Source organism: Balaenoptera ricei, chromosome 11, assembly GCF_028023285.1.
Source record: "Balaenoptera ricei isolate mBalRic1 chromosome 11, mBalRic1.hap2, whole genome shotgun sequence".
NCBI classification, from domain to species: domain Eukaryota; kingdom Metazoa; phylum Chordata; class Mammalia; order Artiodactyla; family Balaenopteridae; genus Balaenoptera; species Balaenoptera ricei.
This window is the reverse complement of record NC_082649.1, coordinates 65,013,420-65,032,546: the sequence shown is the minus strand read 5'-3', so window position 1 is coordinate 65,032,546 and position 19,127 is coordinate 65,013,420. Positions and strand designations below refer to the sequence as shown.

Here is a 19,127-nt window from a genome sequence, read left to right as displayed (position 1 = left end):
GCGGAGGACTTCTGAGCCAGGGATCCATGGACCCCTGCTGTTGTGTGTGATGTATGTGCACATTTTGGGGGAGCAGGCCCATGGCTCTCATCGGGTTCTCTCTGTAGGATGTGACCTCCACCCCAAAATATTAAGAACCACTGCAGAGGGGGCCCAGGGGGAAACCTGTGGAGAGAACTGATGGGGAAGGGCTCCACCCACTGAGCGTAACAGTGCCAGCCTCCCTCCTCTTCCCCCTTCCTGCCTCTCATCACTTGTCCTTCCCAGTTTCTGACTCCAGGCTGGGGCCCTCCTTTTCTCTACAAAAGTTCTCAATAGCAGCTATTCCCAAGATTAAACATTTTAAAAATGCATTTCTGATTATAACCATAGCTGATGCTCATTGTAGAAAATATGGAAGGAAATGGAACATGTAGAGAAGAGAGGACCCTAATTCCACACCGAGAGGTGGTCTTCATATCCAAAATGGGAACTTCCCGTCCACTGCCCACGTTCACTTCTTTTCCTCGGAGTCTGCCTTTCACTATCAGGGACCCCACTCCTGCGGCCTCCCAGCAGCCTCCTCCATCTCGGCCTCCTCCGAGATAGGAAAAGAGAGGGAGGAGACAGGAGCTCACGGGGTGGATGCCTTACCCTTTGCCACTGAGCCAAGCCTTCATGGCACAGACCCCATCTCCAAGGTCCAAAAGCTAGATGGGGCCGGTCATGGACTATGAACTGACCCCAGTTTGTGAGGCCAGTCTCTGGAGCACTTGGGCACAGCCTTGAATCTTTGGGGCCCCAAGGAATGCTTGGGTTAATGACCTCAATAATCAGGAGTCAGCATCTACGCTCAGAAGGTGCTACATCCACACCCAACTCTGGCTTCCCAGTCCACCCCACCCAGGTCATCTCACTGGAAAATGCCCTGTGCATGTCCCTGACAGGAAGGACTCTGCCCTGAGCACAGCTGTAGCCCCTCATCCTTTCCCTGGCTCAACCTAGAGTTCCATGAAGACTAGCCACAGCCTTGCCTGTCCTCTGCCTTCTGGGTGGAGGGCAGCTCCTCTACTCTCCAGCCTGGTAACCATTTCCCTCCTCTGTGCTGGGCTGTCATATATGGTTGGGCAGGTTGTGCACTGCACAATGCCGTTCCAATTAAGGGGTTGCCATACATGTCTCAGGCACTATATGTCTGCATACTTAAGACAGTTTTCCAAAGGTGGAAGCAACGTGTCTTGTAACAAATCAGGATAATCTGACCACTTTCTAAAAGCAAAACTAAAGTGTCTCAAGTAAGGGAGTACTTTTTCCTAACCCTCAGAAGCGTGAAAATCAGTGATTCCTGAAAATCACTTGACTATTCATTCCAGCCTTCAGAGATCCATGGGCCTCTCCCTTATCCCCTCTGCCCTGGAGCCTCCTTCATGGTCACATCATAATGATAGTACCTGCGGCAACAGACACTCACACTTGCTGTGGACCAGGTAGAGTCACAAGCACTTCAGAACTATTCCCTTGTGTGATCATCACCGCACTCTTTGGTGCTGACACAGCGCGTACCAGAGGCAGAGGGGAGTTGAGTAGCCGGGAGGCTGGATGCGGCAGCCTAGCCACAGGGTCTGTGCTCTTGTCCACCTCCCACCAGGCTGGGCTCTCCAGCTTTTCCCTGCGGGAGCACCGGGCTCTTACAAACACAGATGCAGTGATCCCTGCCTGACCCACTGATTCAGAGGGGGAGAGTCTGGGTGCTGAGAATTGGTCAATTTAAGTCCTTCTGTACTTTAAAGCTTCTCCATGTTGGCTGCTTGCTGGAATCACCTGGGAGAGCTTTTAAAATTCTGAGGCCCGGGCCCTACCCCAGACCAATGAAATCCGAGTCACTGGCGTTGCAGCCGGGCATCCGAGTTTTTAAAGCCTCCCCTCCTCGCGAGTGATTAAGTCATGTACGTGTAGCCAACGTTGGCAGTCAGGCTGGGCTGGGCTGGCAACAGCAACGGTCCAGTGAATGGACCCAGTCAGTCCCATACGGGCCAGGCAAACCCAGGGGACTGTGGTCTGGGTTTCAGGTCCACAGGGACCCTCCCACCTGACAGGGGCTCGGTGCTGGCTGTCGCCAGACACCTCAGTTCACTCCACGTGGCCATTCTTTCCACGAGTCCGCCTCGCTCAGCCGTCAAGCCCGAGTGTCTGTACAGGGCAGCTGGTTTCCAAGAGGGTGAAAGTAACAGTTGCAAGGCCTTGGGATGCCAAGGCCAGGAAGTCACACAGCTTCACTCCACTGCATTCTGTTGATCAAAGCAAGACACAGGTCAGCCCAGGTTCACAGGGAGGGGCAGTGGATGCCACCTCTCGAGAGGAGGAATTGCTGGTGGTTGCCTTTGGAAATATTTGAGGTCGAAGCTAGAAACCAGCTCTTATATTCTAGCGGGTGAGGGGCCCCCTGTTGCTGCCAGGGGTCCTACCAGCATGGGTCCCAAGCACTTTCCAGGTGACAGACCTGGGCTCTAGCTACTCACAGGCAGAGTGGCCCTGGCCCATCAGGTAGTGATGCCGTTGGGTCTCATTTCTGTTTTCTGTGAAATATAGGGATTGAACCCAATGGGGTTAGAGTTGCTTCTGTCAGTGGAGAGTTTTTGTCTAATGAAATCTGATCAACAAGGGGCTGGTCTTGGCAGAGCAGAGGTGGGACCCCCTTCCCCCTCCAAGCCAGAATCTACCTAACACCCTCCCCCACTCAGCTCAGAGCTTCTCTTTAGCTCTTGGCCTTGGGTCGTGTTCATTGTACATGCACCATGTAGGCTCTTTGGTTTCTAAGTGACAGAGAGCCCTGTTCAAACTAGCTGAAGCAGAAGAGGCTCTTACTGGCTCTATCTACAAAGTCCAGGAGTGGAACTGCTACGGGTGTAGCCTGACTCAGGCTCAAAGGAAGTCATCAGTGCTGGGTTGTCTCTGTCTTAGATGCAGAAGACGGCTGTGGTGGGGCTGAACTGCGTCCCCCTCTAACTTCCAAACCCAGTGCCCGTTGTAGGAAACGCCTGTCTCCACCACCAGTTAGTGAGGGCAAGACCCAAGTCTTATTCATGCTAGGACTCGCTAGGGGCTTGTGGAAATAAACAGACCACCCAAATGAGAGCAAGCAGAGGCTGTCTATCCGGAGCTCGTTAGCAGGAGGTCAGCACCTTCACTCGTATTTGGCAGAAACTCCAGGCAGGACAGGCAGAGGAGCGGGAAATCGTGCTAGTGGGAAACGGAAGGCTGCAGGTGTGCCCTGATTGGAGCATGCTGGCATGGAAACTGTAGCTGTGTGATTGGTTAGGGGAGCGTATTTGGCTTTTTCCACTTGGTCCTGAGTTAGAGGGAACACAAGTTTGGAAAGCTGCAGCCGGTGACCGAGTCGTGTCCACTCTGGGCTGATTACTGCAGGAATTGTGGTTTGGGTTCCTGGGCTGGTGGCTGCAGAAGTTGTGGGTCAGAGTTCGTTTGTCAAAGATGGTCTGGCCATTGTCCCTTTGATTTGGTCTCTCAGACCCACTGTAGAATTCGGTAGATTGGGAGTGTGGAGCCCCTCCCTGCCTGACCCCTCTGCCCAAGCCCCATCCGTGCCCGTGACAAACCCCTCGATTCCCTGTCTGCCTTCAGGGGCTTCAGCCGCCTGCCCTTTGGGGACCAGCGTCCTCTTCCAGGAGCCTCCTCTCAGGGCCACCTCCCGTCCTCCCCACCCCGACCTTTGGCCTCAGTCCTCACCTCTGTGTATAACGTTTGTCTTGATCCCAAAGGATCCCCTGCCGTGGTCCGTGTGCCCACTGAATGGTAACCGTACGGGCTACGATGAGGAGTGTGAGAAGGCTTCCTCGACGCAGTACTTCTGGTACCGGAAAACCCTCAACATCTCGCCGTCCATCCAGGAGAGCGGGGCGGTGCAGTGGGAGCCGGCACTGTGCCTCATCCTGGCCTGGCTCCTGGTGTACTTGTGCATCCTGCGGGGCACGGAGTCCACCGGCAAGGTGGGACGGGGGCACGGTGTGTGTGTGTGACGGCGGCACGGTGTGTGTGTGTGTGTGTGTGTGTGTGTGTGTGTGTGTGTGTGTGTGTGTTGGTGGCGGGGTGGGGGGTCAGCCCCGGCCCCGGACAATGGCGAGAAGCTGCGCTGGGGGGGGAGGGCGAGGACAGGGATGCTGGCACGAGTCACCTGCTAGTGACTCTAGAGATGGCCAGCGGTGCTCGAAGTCACAACCCTAAATCTCGAAATGAGGACTTTCCCATTTCCTAAAACGATGAGCATTTCTGTCCCAGCCCCAAACCCGTACCACCCAAGGGGTGCCAAGCAACTAAACAGAGTTTTCCTTGCTTTGAAAACTTTTCACGTTGGCAGATGTCCCCAAGACACCCTCGACTCTTGACCCTAGCTGCATAGTGGTACCACCTGGAGAGCTTTTAAAACTCTGCTGTCTCAGTCCTACCGTCAGAGGTTCCAGAATGATCATTGTGAGGTGCCCCCTGCGCACTGGGATTTTAAAAGCTCTCCAGGTGATGCTGGTGTGCAGCCGAGTTTCAGAACTCAGCTTTGGTCTAAGCTGCTTTCAGTGACCCTCCAGAGCTGTCGGGCCTGATGTAGAAACCTTTTCTCTTCGGTGTGTCCCCAGGTTTATACTCCTGCTGGGGCTGAGACACTTCTTTAATCTGCTCCACGTAGAAAGTTTTCCTGGAGAGTTTCCCTCATCTTCCGTCTCTCTCAAGCTGCAGCAGGCGCTCTGAACCCCCCGTGTGCCCTGCTCATACTCAGTCACTCCTCTCACCCTGGGTTAGACATGCACATTGTTTCAATCTTCAGTCCTTCGTGGTAGATCTCACCGTCCCACTCGCCTGAGGCTTAGAGAGGTAAAGTCCCGCCCAAGGGCACCAAGTAGTGAGGGCGGAGCCAGGCAGACCCAGCTTTGCTCCAGAAACTCCCCATCATCTCGGTTTGGTGAGTCACCTCCTGTTTGCCGACACTTTTCATGACTTAATCCCGCAGCTTTTCCCTTCTGAAGGTCCCAAGAATCCACCTGTCCTCATCCTCTTGGCCATCTGAGTTGCCTTCTCTAGCCCCACCATGTGTTTCTTGAGGCATCAAGACCAGAACTACCCGCGGTATTTTAGGTGTCCTGTGATGCCCCAGTACCACGCCTAGTAGGACATCTTCTGGTTCCCGAGACCTTGTGGTGGCCAGCGTCTTAGCCCTAACAACACCCCATCTCACCGCCGAGCCGAGGGACTAGTGAATCTTCCTGGGGAAAGCTTCGAGTCTGCAGCAACTCACTCTGTCCCGTCTTGAAGCTTCCCGATAGTTTATGCTCATAAAAAAAAGTTCTTCAATTGGTCTATGCCAGATTATCATGACCATGATCCAAAAGATCCGAGGGCAATATCTGCAAACTTGGAGATTTAATGAGGCCATCCCTTTTCCAGATCATTTAGAAACTTGTTAGATGAGGACATGTCATGCCATGAAAACTTACTCATTCTTAGTGTCTATTTCCTCTGCTTAAGCCACACCTCTCTCCATGATAGAAGTGTCCCAACAGCTCTCTTTAGTTATTTTTTTAAATTGAAGTATAGCTGATGTACAATGTTGTGTTAGTTTCCGGGGTATAGCAAAGTGATTCATTTATATATATTCTTTTTCATATTCTTTTCCATTATGGTTTATTACAGGATATTTAATATAGTTCCCTGTACTATACAATAGGACCTTGTTGTTTATTGATCCTATATATAATAGTTTGCAACTGCTAATCCCAAACTCCCAATCCAACCCTCCCCTGTTCTCTATGTCTGTGAGTCTCTTTCTGTTTTGTAGATAAGTTCATTTGTGTCATATTTTGGATTCCACATGTAAGTGAGATCATATGGTATTTGTCCTTCTCTTTCTGACATACTTCACTTAGTATGATCATCTCTAGGTCCATCCATGTTGCTGCAGATGGCATTATTTCATTCTTTTTATGGCTGAGTAATAGTCCATTGTTTACATATACCACATCTTCTTTACCCATTCATCTGTCGATGGACATTTAGGTTGTTTCCATGTCTTGGGCATTGCAAACAGTGCCGCTGTGAACATAGGGGTGCATGTAGCTTTTTGAATTATAATTTTGTCTGGATATATGCCCAGGAGTGGGATTGCTGGATCACATGGCAACTCTATTTTAGTTTTCTGAGGAACTTCCACACTAGTTTTCCATAGTGGCTGCACCAACTTACATTCCCACCAACAGTGTAGGAGGGTTCCCTTTCCTCCACACCCTCTCCAGCATTTGTTATTTGTAGACTTTTTAATGATGGCCATTCTGACCAGTGTGAGGTGGTACCTCATTGCAGTTTTGATTTGCATTTCTCTAATGATTAGCAATGTTGAGCATCTTTTCATGTGCCTCTTGGCCATCTGTATGTCTTCTTTGGAGAAATGTCTATTTAGGTCTTCTGCCCGTTTTTGGATTGGGTTGTGTTTTGTTGTTGTTGTTGAGTTGTATGAGCTCCAACAGCTCTATTTACGGGGATTAATTTTGTTAAAGACTGTGTGCCATATCCTGGCCTTCTCTGCTGGAATCTGCTTTTTACCCCTCCAAGATTTTTTTTTCAGATTATTTAGAAATGGTTTTTCCCAATAGTTGAGGCTGGATCATGTGTCCAGCAATCCTGCCAGCTTCCCTGATGGGGGAGAAGTGAGCCAGCCTGGTCTCGACTCCAGAGAGCCTTCCGGGAAACTTGTTCACCTGAGGGGACGGGGGGAGATTCCAAGGGCTTGCTCTAAGTGTCCTCTAAGTGTCCAGTGGTTATGGACATGGGTCACCCCTCCCCTGTTGTCTCTTGATTTCCTTCAGCTCACTCGCCGGATGCCCTCTCTTTCCACCGATCCATTTCCACCTCAGACCTGGCTTATCTTCTTGTAATCTCAGGTGGATTTATTACTCATCTCAAGTACAATATTTTCAGTTAAGAAGCAATCATAGTAGACACACCCCGCTTCTGCCTGCCATTCCCAGGGTGAGAGGGGACAGAGCACCACTCTGGTGGCCTTGGAAATTTATGGGAAGATGGGTGCCACACCTCAGTGGGAATGGAGGGCCAGGTGCAACTCAGGCTCATCTGGACTTGGGTCACCAGCTATATTTCTCATAGGAGGGTGTAAACATTAAGGGAACTGCTCTCACCAAAAACAAACGAACAAAAAAACTTGCAAAGTATTTCATTGCTTTATATATGGGGCTCTTGTGCACATACGAGTTGATATACAGAAAAGAAATTCCAGTCCTAGATGGGCATCCATGCACTTGAAGGTCCCTATTGTAAGGCTTTGTAAAAGTTAAAATTACCCAGAATATGAGAGGCTACTTCTAAATCCACCATGAAAACCAAAGATAAAACATTACTGAACCCATGACGTATGTCAGCAGGGAAAGGTTTTGGTGCACAAAAAATTCCATTGATGTGCAATTTTAAAGCCTCTGGAAGTGAGGCCTTTCATAAAAAATCACTGAATTTCTATTGTATTTATTATAGGGACACCAGTGTCAAGACTTTTCCTTTATGGCACCCATGGCTAAGCTTCTCTCAGGCCCCAGTCCTGGGGATACCTGACATTCCTCCAACCTCTTGGACTTCTTTTTTCCTTTCAGAGACAATATAAATCTTGTAAGCGATTGTGCTTCCTGCTTTGCTTGGGCCACGAGGAAGCTCAGAGATCAATCTGGCTCAGAAACTGGGTAGCACCTCACACACCTATTCTGTGGGCTGCCTTTTTCTTTGGGCTTATCTTACTGGATTGCCCACATTTTCTTTTTACACAGATATCTTTATCTAGCAGTTTTAAAATGTTGATGTGATTATGTATTTTTGTGGGCTGCCTCAAATCCTTTCTGGAAGAGGTTCGGGTTGAAGGGAGGGTGGAGGACAGAGGTCTCTAGGACCTGTTCCCTCGTCTCCACTAAATAAGAGATTTCCTGGTGGTCACACACGTGGGCATCCACCTCCCACCACCCAGTTTCCCAAACTCGGAACCTGTGCCTGACCAAGAATCTCGATACCTTTCCAGCTATCAGTAGCCCGAACAGCCAAGACAGTGCCATGGTGTTTCAGGGGGACGGCGGGTCTGCCCTGGGCAAAAGGGCCCTGTAGTCACTGCATCTCCAGGAGGCTGACTCTGCCCTCTGGTGCCCGCAGGTGGTGTACTTCACTGCGTTGCTGCCCTACTGCGTGCTCATGATCTACCTGGTCAGGGGCCTCACGCTCCACGGAGCCACCAACGGCCTGGCATACATGTTCACTCCCAAGGTATGGGCTGGAGGGGAGGGGTCCCGAGGGCACCCCCATGCATCCTGCCACCTTCCAGGATGGGTGGAAGGGGGAAGACCAAGGGTGGGGGGAACAGTAGTGGACCCGGGGAAGGTGGGTGTGAGCCCGCCAGGCAGTGGAGGGGCGTGGATTCCGTCCTCAGACAGGCAGTCCCTTTGCCCTGCTAATTCTGGGGCATTAAGTCTTCCGTCCACCCTCCTCTTCGTCCTCACTGCCCCCAACCGACTGCTACCCCAGCCCCACATCTGGCCTTCACCCCAGTCTCACCCCAAACCCTCCCTCCAGCCTGTGCACCAAGTTGTTTACCAGGAGCGTCACGCCAGTCAGCTCACCCTCCTGCTCGCACCTCCACGCGCCCCGCTCCCGACAGCGGTGCCTCCATACTCCGCAGGGCTCTCCGTGATCCGGTCCCAGGCACCCCGCTCCCCAGTCACCCCATAGCTGATGCTAATCAAGGGAGGCCACCATTGCCTTTGGGGCAGGGCAAGTTATTCATTTAGCAAATCTGGTCCCTGGAAACAAAATGACTTTGGCAGCACCCCCCCATTAGTGCCCCCATCACCTTCCAAATGCCCCCTAATATTAGTGCTGGGGTACAACCCAGACCTAGACACCAGCACTGCCATTTCTGGAGGCCCAGACCCGTGCAGTGCCTGGGTCATGGATCAGGGGCTCAAAACCTTTAAAAGTTATTTTACCCTACACTTTTCAATTGCACACCTCCTGTGGGTAAGAGGCAGTGGAGGGTAGGACATGAGGATGCGTTTTATCTGCTGAGGACCGGGCTGGGCACGCATGGGGCCAGGAGAGCTGGGTTCGGGGCCCAGGCCTGCCTCTGGCTGGCTGTGTGCCACGGGCAAGTTCCTTCCCCTCTCCGGGCCTCCTGCCCCCTGCTGACCTGAGAGCCTGGGATTCCCACCCGGGGCTCTCCAGCGCTGTCCCCGCTGGCTTTCCAGATGGAGCAGCTGGCCAACCCCAAGGCCTGGATCAACGCAGCCACCCAGATCTTCTTCTCGCTCGGCTTGGGGTTCGGCAGCCTCATCGCCTTCGCCAGCTACAACGAGCCCTGCAACGACTGCCAGAAGCACACCGTCATCGTGTCCATCATCAACAGCTCCACCTCCATCTTTGCCAGCGTCGTCACCTTCTCCATCTACGGCTTCAAGGCCACCTTCAACTACGAAAGCTGCTTGAACAAGTAAGCCTGGGCCATACGGTGGGCCCCAGGCCTCAAGGGGCGGGGCAGTGAACCTCCAAAGGCCCGAGCTGAAAGGGTCCCTGGGAGGAGGCAGGCACCAGAATTCAAGGGGTGTGGGGCAAAGGGCACAGGCTTTGCTGTCCTCAATCCAGGGTTCAAATCAGAACCACCAGCAGCTGATGAGCATGAGGCAAGTCGGCGTCTGCCTGAAGGGATGAGGGCAGTTTTGTGTATGCAAAGCACTTAGCACCAATAGGGCATTCAACAGATAAACCTTAGTTTCTTCTGCCCCATCTCCCCACCTCAGAAGTAACCAAGAGCTCTCCAGCTGAGTCATGGAGATTGCAGGATCTACTTTCTGCTGCCCCTTACCCAAAATATAAGAAACATCATCCAGAAGGTGTGCTGTCCAATACAGTAGTCACTAGCCACAAGGTGCTAGTGTAAACATTGAAATGTAAATTGATTTAAAATTAACTAAAATTTGGGGGACTTCCCTGGTGGTGCAGTGGTTGAGAATCTGCCTGCCAATGCAGGGGACACGGGTTCGAGCCCTGGTCCGGGAAGATCCCAAATGCCACGGAGCAACTAAGCCTGTGCGCCACAACTACTGAGCCTGCAATCTAGAGCCCGCGAGCCACAACTACTAAGCCCGTGAGCCACAACTACTGAAGCCCGCGCGCCTAGAGCCCATGCACCGCAACAAGAGAAGCCACTGCAATGAGAAGCCCGTGCACTGCAACGAAGAGTAGCCCCCGCTCACCGCAACTAGAGAAAGCCCGCGTGGAGCAATGAAGACCCAGTGCAGCCAAAAATAAAATAAATAAGTTCAAAAAAATTAACTAAAATTTTAAATTGATTTAAATTTTGATTTAAATTGGTTTCCATTTCAATGTAAATTCTTTTAAATCAGTTCCTCAGTTGCACTAGCCTCATTCGAGTACTCAGTTGCCACATGTGGCTAGTGGGTACCATATTGGACAGCAGTGATGGAGAACATACCAATCATCACAGGAAGTTCTGTCAGACAATGTTGGTCCAGAGGTTAAAATAGCCCAGCTGCGTGGGTTTGGTTCCTTTGATCATCACTGTTCCTATCTGAGGCTTCTTCAAAGCCGTTCACAATCACCCTGCCCTTTAAAAGCTCACCAGTCAACAGATTCCCTTTGTTGGAGCGACCTCACCTAATCAGAAGAGGCAGAGGGTTTGGTGACAGCGGCCTTTGTAATCAGCAAAGGTCAATCAGCTGCTCTGCTCTGCAGGGTGATTCTGCTGCTGACCAATTCTTTCGACCTTGAAGATGGCTTTTTGACAGTCAGCAACCTGGAGGAGGTGAAAAGTTACCTGGCGTCTGCCTACCCCAGCAAGTACAGCGAGGTGTTCCCACAGATTAAAAACTGCAGCTTGGAATCGGAGCTGGAAACGGTAAGGTTTCTCGGCTTGCTTCTCCCCACACGCTTCACAGGGCCCTCTGGGAGCTGCTCTAGAGAAAGTGCAACTTGAGGGGTATGCACATCCCGTGAAAATCAGGGAAAACTCGGGACTTCCCTGGCGATCCAGTGGTTAAGACTCCACGCTTTCAATGCAGGGGCCACGGGTTTGATCCCTGGTCGGGGAACTAAGATCCCACATGCTGTGTGTGGTGTGAAAACAAACAAACAAAAAAACCAAAACAACAACAACTCTATCTATCTATCTATCTATCTATCTATCTATCTATCTATCTATCTATCTTCCTTCTGCCTCTTAGAGGATGAGAACTCTGCCCACTAGTCTCCCCAAGTGCTGCACGGGAATCCCAGTCTCTACACAGTTCCTTTGGGTTCCCTGTGTCCTTTCTTCCTTTAAATTTTCTCTTTTTAAAATTTAAAAATAGAGGAAAGTATAAAGAATAATATAACAAACACACATCTATCCATCTCTCAGAATGAAAAATTGTAAATATTTTGTCATTTTGGGCTCAGATTTTTTTGATGTAAAAGAAAACATTTCAGAGATAAAGGTAAAATCCCCTTTGTTACTGTCCGCAAAGCTTTCACTACTCCCCAGAGGCCAGAACCTTCATTTTGACGTCCTTATTACCCGTATATATTTATGAGTTATATTGTTGTTTTGCTTCACAGTTTTTAACTAGAAATAAGAGGTCCTGGGAGATATCTTTCTCATTCAACATTTCATTTTTGAGACTTGTCTCTGGTGATACATATGGACTCCCATTCATTCATTGTAAGAGCTACATTTTATTCCATCATTCAAATATCCTACAGTTTACTGGACCCAGGCCAGCGGCAGTGGAAGCCCGGAGTCCTAACCACTGGACAACCAGGGAATTCCCTAGGGATTCCCTTACTGATAGACATTTGGGTTTTTCCACAAAACTTTTGCTACTAAAATCACCTTTATTTATATTTTACAGAATTATATTTGCTATGCTGGCAACTTTTTTTTTTTTAACAATTGAAGTATTGTGTTACTTTCTTATATACATCAAAGTGAGTCAGTTATACGTTTATATTCTTTTTCATATTCTTTTCCGTTATGGGGTATTACAGGATATTGAACGTAGTTCCCTGTGCTGTAGAATACTACCTTCTGGTTTATCCATTCTATATGTATAGTTTCCATCTGCAGGTCCGAAACCCCCAATCAAACCCTCCCCCCACCCCCCTAGGCAACCACAAGTCTATTCTCTATGTATGTCTTTTGTTCTTTCATAGATAAGTTCATTTCTGTCATACTTTAGTTTTTCAAACTTTGTTGAATTTAATTTTATTTTATATTGGAGTATAGTTGATATACACTCTTGTGTTTGTTTTAGACATCCAGCAACCTGATTCAGTTATACATAGACATAGATCTATTCTTCTTCAGATTCTTTTCCCCTATACATTATTAAAGGGTGTTGAGTAGAATTCCCTGTGCTATAGAGTAGGTCTTTGTTGGTATCTCTTTTATATATATTAGTGTGTATATGTTAATCCCAACCTCCCAAGTTATACCTCCTCCACCCCACTTTTCCCGTTTGGTAACTGTAAGTTTCTTTTCTAAATCTGAGAGTCTTTCTGTTTTGTAAATTGGTACATTTGTATCAATTTTCAGATTCCACCTGTAAATTATGTCATGATATTTGTCGTTATCTGTCTGACTTACTTCATTTAGTATGATCATCTCTAGGTCCATCCTTGTTGCTGCAAATGGCACTATTTCATTTTTTATGGCTGAGTAATATTCCATCGTATATATTCACCACATCTTTTGTATCCATTCCTCTGTCGATGGACATTTTGGTTGCTTCCATGTCTTGGCTGTTGTAAACAGTGCTGCAATAAAGGTTGGGGTGCATGTGTCTTTCCGAATGATGGTGTTCTCTGGGATTACGCCCATGACTGGGATTGCAGGATCATATGGTAGCTCTATTTTTAGTTTTTTAAAGAAGCTGCAGATTGTTCGCCATAGTGGCTGTCACAAATTTCCATTCCCACCAGCAGCGTGTAGGCAGCTTCCCTTTTCTCCACACCCTATTCTGCATTTATTCTTTGTGGACGTTTGCTGATGGCCATTCTGACTGGTGCGAGATAATACCTTGTCCAAGTTTTGATTTGCATTTCTCTAATAATTAGCGATGTTGAATATCTATCCCTGTGCTTTTTTTTTTTTTTTTTAAACAGTGTGAGTAAAGCTAAACTCTTGAAATTGGCTTCTTGAAAGTCGGCCCTGTTTTGAATTCTTTTTCTGTTACCTACAACAGGATATTTCTTTAGACCAGGGGTCATTTACTGCCCAGCAGGCCCTGTGAATATTAAGTGCCCATAAGCCCCCTTTTAAGGATGTTATGAGAAACGGCCACAAGGCGGCAGCATTTCTTCATGCCCCACTCTGGTAACTCCGGCAACCAGAGCCTTAGAGAAAGTCGTATTCCTGGGTTGTAAATTACATGGACAATGCCCGAAGAAAACCCCGAGGGCTTACGTCTCATCTCGTTACTTCATCCCCTCACCCCACAGACTGATCCCCAACCCCTGCAAAAGTGCTATGCAGATGGTGCTGTGGTACGTAGAGGGGGCGCCTCTAAGGAACGAGGCTAGAGGTGGGAACCCCACCACCAAACCCATGGAGACCAGGTGACTTTTCAAAGCTCTTCCTACCCAGGAGGGTCCACCGTCCTTTGGGTGCACTAGGCTTGCTTCAGCTGTAGGAGGACCTGCCTGGATCTGGAGATTGTAGTCCCATGCAGAGGGGACCAGGCACTGCAGGTCCCAGGGGGGGCTCTTTTGCCGGCACATCCTCCCACCCAGCTCCCTCAGCCCCAGCATACTCCAGCCTTGGGACCCAATCCTGCTCAGGCTCCAGGGATGTGACACCAGCCCAGGTCACCGAGGCCTCAGGGCAATATAGTAGGCATTTTTTTCCTCTTTTTTTTTTTAAATTTAATTTTTACTTTCGGTTGGAGTATGCTTGATTTACAATGCTGTGTTTGAGTTTTACAGCAGCTTGATTTAGTTATACATGTACCTGTTCTCTTTCAGATTCTTTTCCCACATAGGTTATTACTGAGTGTTGAATAGAGGTCCCTGTGCTCTCCAGTAGGTCCTCATTGGTTATCTATTTTTATACATACATATATACATATATATGTATATATATATTAGTGTGTATGTGTTAATCCCAACCTCCTAATTTCTCTCTCCCCCCTCTGCAACTTCCCCCTTTGGCAACTCTAAATTTCTTTTCTAAGGCTGTGAGTCTGTTTTTGTTTTGTCAATTATTTCATTTGTATCTGTTTTTAGATTCCAGGTGTAAGTGATATCATATTTGTCTTACTGTGTCTGAGTTACTGGACCTAGTGAGATCATCTCCTGATCCATCCATGTTGCTGCAAATGGCATGATTTCATTGTGTTTTCTGGCTAATAGTCCACTGTGTATATGCAGCACATCTTGTTTATCCATTCATTCATCTCGGTGGATTTTCGGTAGTTTTGATGCCTCGGCTATCGTAAATCTTACTGCGATGACCACTGGGGTGCATGTGTGTACTCGAAGGATGGTTTTCTCTGGATATTTGCCCAGGAGTGGGATTGCTGGATCTTATGGGAGCTCTATTTTTCAATTTTTAAGGACCTTCCCTACTGCTCTTCATTGTGGGTATTACCAATTTACCTTCCTCCCAACAGCATTGTTGGGTTCCCCTTTCTCCACGTCCTCTGCTGCATTTATTCTTTGGAGAATTTTTGATGATTGGTGCCAGGGGATAACTCGTTGTCATTTTGATTTCCATTTTTCTACTCGTTGGCGACGTTGAACATCTTTTCACGTGCTTTAAAACAAACAAACAAAAAAACACAACAGGGTGAGTAAAGTTAATCTCTTGAAATTGTTTTCTTGAAAGTCGGCCCTGTTTTGAATTCTTTTTCCGTTACCTACAACAGGACATTTCTTGAGAGCAGTGATCATTTAGTGCCCGGCAGGCCTTGTGAATATTAAGTGACCATGAGCAGCGTTTTAAGGATGTTGTTATGAGAAGCGGCCACAAGGCGGCAGCATTTCTTCATGCCCCCACTCTGGTAACTCGGGCAACCACAGGCTTAGAGAAAGCCATGTTCTGGGTTGTAAATTACATGGAAAATGCCCGAAGAAAACCCCAAGGTCCTGTGTCTGGATACTTCCCACCCCCCTCACCCTGCAGACTGAGTCCCAGTCCCTACAGTAGTGCTATGCTGATGGTGCTGTGGTTCGTAGGTGGGGCGTCTCTAAGGAAGGAGGCTGGAGGTGGGAACACCACCAGCAGGAGCCGTGGAGATCCGGTGTCTTTTCACAGCTCTTCCCTCCCAGCGGGTCCACCATCTTTTGGGTGCACTAGGCTTGCTTCAGCAGTAGGAGGACCCGTCTGGATCCAGAGATTGTGGTCCCATGCAGAGGGAACCAGGCACCACAGATACAAGGGGTGGGGGGGGCTCGTTTGCTGGCACATCCTCCCCAGCTCCCTCAGCCCCGTGACAGCCCAGCCTTGGATCCCAGGCCTGCTCAGGCTCCAAGAATGTCACACCAGTCCTGGTCACCGAGGCCTCAGGGCAATATAGTCTGCATTTTTTTTTTAATTTATTTTTTATTTTCTATTAGAGTATGGTTGATTTACAATGCTGTGTTTGAGTTTTACAGCAGCTTGATTCAGTTATACATATACAAGAACCTATTCTCTTTCGGATTCTTTTCCCACATAGGTTATTACTGAGTGTTGAGTAGAGGTCCCTGTGCTCTCCAGTAGGTGCTCATTGATTATCTATTTTACAATTATATATATACATATATATTAGTGTGTATGCATTAATCCCAACCTCCTAATTTCTCTCTCCCCCCTCTGCAACTTCCCCCTTTGGTAATTCTAAATTACTTATCTAAGGCTATGAGTCTGTTTTTGTTTTGTCAATTAGTTCATCTGTATCCTTTTTTAGATTCCACCTGTAAGTGATATCATACATTTGTCTTACTCTGACTTATTGGACTTAGTTAGATCACCTCCTGATCCATGTTGCTGCAAATGGCATGATTTTGTTCTGTTTTCTCGCTAATAGTCCACTGTGACACGTATGGCGTTTTCTTTATCCATTCATTCAACTCGATGGACATTTCGGTAGTTTCGATGCCTCGGCTATTGTAAATCTTACCTCAACGACTGTTGGGGTCCATGTGTGTGTTCGAAGGATGGTTTTCTCCAGATATTTGCCCAGGAGTGGCATTGCTGGACCTTATGGGAGCTCTATTTTTCAATATTTAAGGACCTTCCCTACTGCTGTCCATTGTGCTGTTACCAATTTACCTTCCCGCTAACAGGGGTTCCTTGTTCTCCAGACACTGTCCCGTATTTATTGTATGTAGACTTTTTGGGTTTTTTTGACCAGGCTGATTGTCTTTCCTACTGCTGTGAGGTTACAACTTGTTGTAGTTTTGATTTGTATTTGTGTCATAATTATATATGTTGAACTATTTCCTTGTGCCTTTTGGCCATATATATATATATTTTTGGAGAAGTGTTGTTTTAGGTCTTTTTTCCATTTTTTTGATTGGGTTGATTTATTGTTGAGTTGTACATGCTGTTGGTATATTTTTGAAATTTAGCCCTTGTAGGTTGCATCATTTTGAAATATTTTCTCCTAGTCCGTAGTTGTCTTTTTGTTCATGGTTTCCTTCGATGTGCAAAAGCTTTATGTTTGATTGGGTCCATTGGTAGGTTTGCTTTTATTTCTGTTGCCTTGAGTCTGACCTAAGAAAACGGTATGATTTATGTCAGAGAATGTTTTGCCTATGTTCTCTTCTGGGGTTTTATGGTGTCATATCTTGTGTTTAAGACTTTAATCCTTTTTGAGCTTATTTTTGTGTATGGTGTGAGGGTGTGTTCTAACTTTATTTGCGGCTGTTCAGCTTCCAATGCTACTTGCTGAAAAGACTGTCTTTTCTCCATTGTAAGTTCTTGCTTTCTTTGTTGAAGATTAATTGACCATAGGTGTGTAGGTTTATTTCTGGCCTCTCTATTCTGTTCCATTGATCCATATGTCTGTTTTCGTGACCATGACAGTTTTCTTTACTGTAGCTTAGTATTTTCTGAAGTCTGGGAGGGTTATGTCTCCTGCTGTGTTCTTTTTCCTCAGGATTGCTTTGGCAATTCTGAGTCTTTTTTGGTTCCATATAAAGGATTATTTGTTCTGGTCTGTGAAAAATGCCATGCATAATTTGATAAGGATCTCATTAAATCTGTAGATTGCTTTGCGTAGTGTGGCCATTTTAGCAACATTATTCTAGGACTTTTTTTTTTTTTTTTAATTTTATAGCTACTTTTATTTTTATTTATTTATTTATTTTTGGCTGTGCTGGGTCTTCGGTTCGTGCGAGGGCTTTCTCTAGTTGAGGCAAGTGGGGGCCACTCTTCATCGCGGTGCGGGGACCGCTCTTCATCGCGGTGCGCGGGCCTTTCACTATCGCGGCCCCTCCCGTTGCGGGGCACAGGCTCCAGACGCGCAGGCTCAGTAGTTGTGGCTCACGGGCCCAGCTGCTCCGTGGCATGTGGGATCTTCCCAGACCAGGGCTCGAACCCGTGTCCCCTGCATTAGCAGGCAGATTCTCAACCACTGCGCCACCAGGGAAGCCCTAGGACTTTTTTAAAAAAATATTTATTTGGTTGCACCAGCTCTTAGTTGAGGCAGGCAGGCTCCTTAGTTGCAGCACGTGGGCTCCTTAGTTAAGGCTCACGTGCTTCTTGGTTGTGGCATGCATGTGGGATCTAGTTCCCTGACCAGGGATAGAACCCAGGCCCCGTGCATTGGGAGTGTGGAGTCTTATCCCCTGTGCCACCAGGGAAGTCCCTAGGACCTTTATTTTTCACATTAATTTTCAGGTCAATTTGACAAGTTCCACTGGGGGGTGGGAAATCCCTTTAACTTTTATTAGAATTGCACTGACTATAATGTAATTTGGGAACAATCAATATTTTTTCAACTGTGACTTCTGATTTAGGAACAGGCTTTTTCTCATCATTCACTGAAGTCTTCTTTTATATTCTGCAACTAATTTTCTCCACAAAATCCTGGCAGATCTTTGATTACCTTTATGTCTATGAACCTTATTGTTTTGTTCCTATTGTAAATAGTGTCGTTCATTTCCCAATTTCTACCATTGCTGGTTTTCATTGCAAAAGAAAGCTAACAGTTTTTGTGTTGGTCTTTTATCTAGCAACCTTGATGAATTCTCTTATTCTCATATTTGTCTATATATTTGCTTTACTTTTCTGTGTAACTCTTATGGCACCTGCGGATCCTAGGAATTTTTTTCTAGCACAGTGGAAGTGCAAATGAGAGTGGGCATGTTTGTCTAATTCTTATATTTAATGTAAATACTTCTAGAGAATGCCTTTCAAGAAGAGGGAACAGTAAAGCCCCATAGCTCTGCTTGCCAGTAAGGTACCCTGGAGTTTTTTTGGCCCCTTGATTTCATAGGTGGAGCCATTCCAGGTCATTTCATGGATGAGGCAACACTTTGTTACTCCTTCCTCCCTGCTTACACTGACCTGTGGCACGACCCTCCCTACCAGGGTGTCAGCAGATCCCCAGACCTCAGCCCCTGCCTTTAAGGCCTGGATCCTGTTCAGATGACTTCTGAGGCCTGCTTGTGTTCCTGCTCTCAGTTCAAATTTCTTTTTTGTTTTTGGCACCTGGGAATTTTCCTCACTTATTTTTGAGTTTGGCTCAGTGCCCAAGAATTGTGTGGTTATTGATTTATTTAGACTTTTTTCCACTTGAATTTTCCATGAATATTTAACAAAGTCTAAAGTTAAACTATACCTTGAGTTCAGTACAAGGACTTTCAGACACTTTCACTCACCCCTCCTGTTGTAAATACCTTTTATGTCCAATTCTTTTTATTTTTTTAAAGGTTAACAGATTTTTTTTTTTTTTTTTTTTTTTTTTTTTTGGCTGCATTGGGTCTTCGATGCTGTGCGCGGGGTTGCGGTGAGTGGGGGGCTACTTTTCTCTGCGGTGTGAGGGCCGGGCTTTTCATTGCAGTGGCTTTTATTGTTGCAGAGCACGGGCTCTAGGCACGAGGGCTCAGTAGTTGTGGCGCAC

At 47.4% G+C, this 19,127-nt stretch overlaps 1 protein-coding gene across 2 annotated transcripts in view; it reads left to right on the top strand.

Annotated features, from left to right (window-relative positions):
- The window catches only part of SLC6A20 (solute carrier family 6 member 20), a 97,939-nt gene that overhangs the window by 68,667 nt on the left and 10,145 nt on the right, over nucleotides 1-19,127 (top strand). For both annotated transcript variants that reach the window (XM_059939421.1, XM_059939422.1), the window contains exons 4-7: nucleotides 3,759-3,986; nucleotides 8,185-8,295; nucleotides 9,273-9,514; nucleotides 10,777-10,939. In XM_059939421.1, the coding sequence (XP_059795404.1) occupies nucleotides 3,759-3,986; nucleotides 8,185-8,295; nucleotides 9,273-9,514; nucleotides 10,777-10,939 (744 nt within the window). The remainder of the gene's footprint in view (nucleotides 1-3,758; nucleotides 3,987-8,184; nucleotides 8,296-9,272; nucleotides 9,515-10,776; nucleotides 10,940-19,127) is intronic.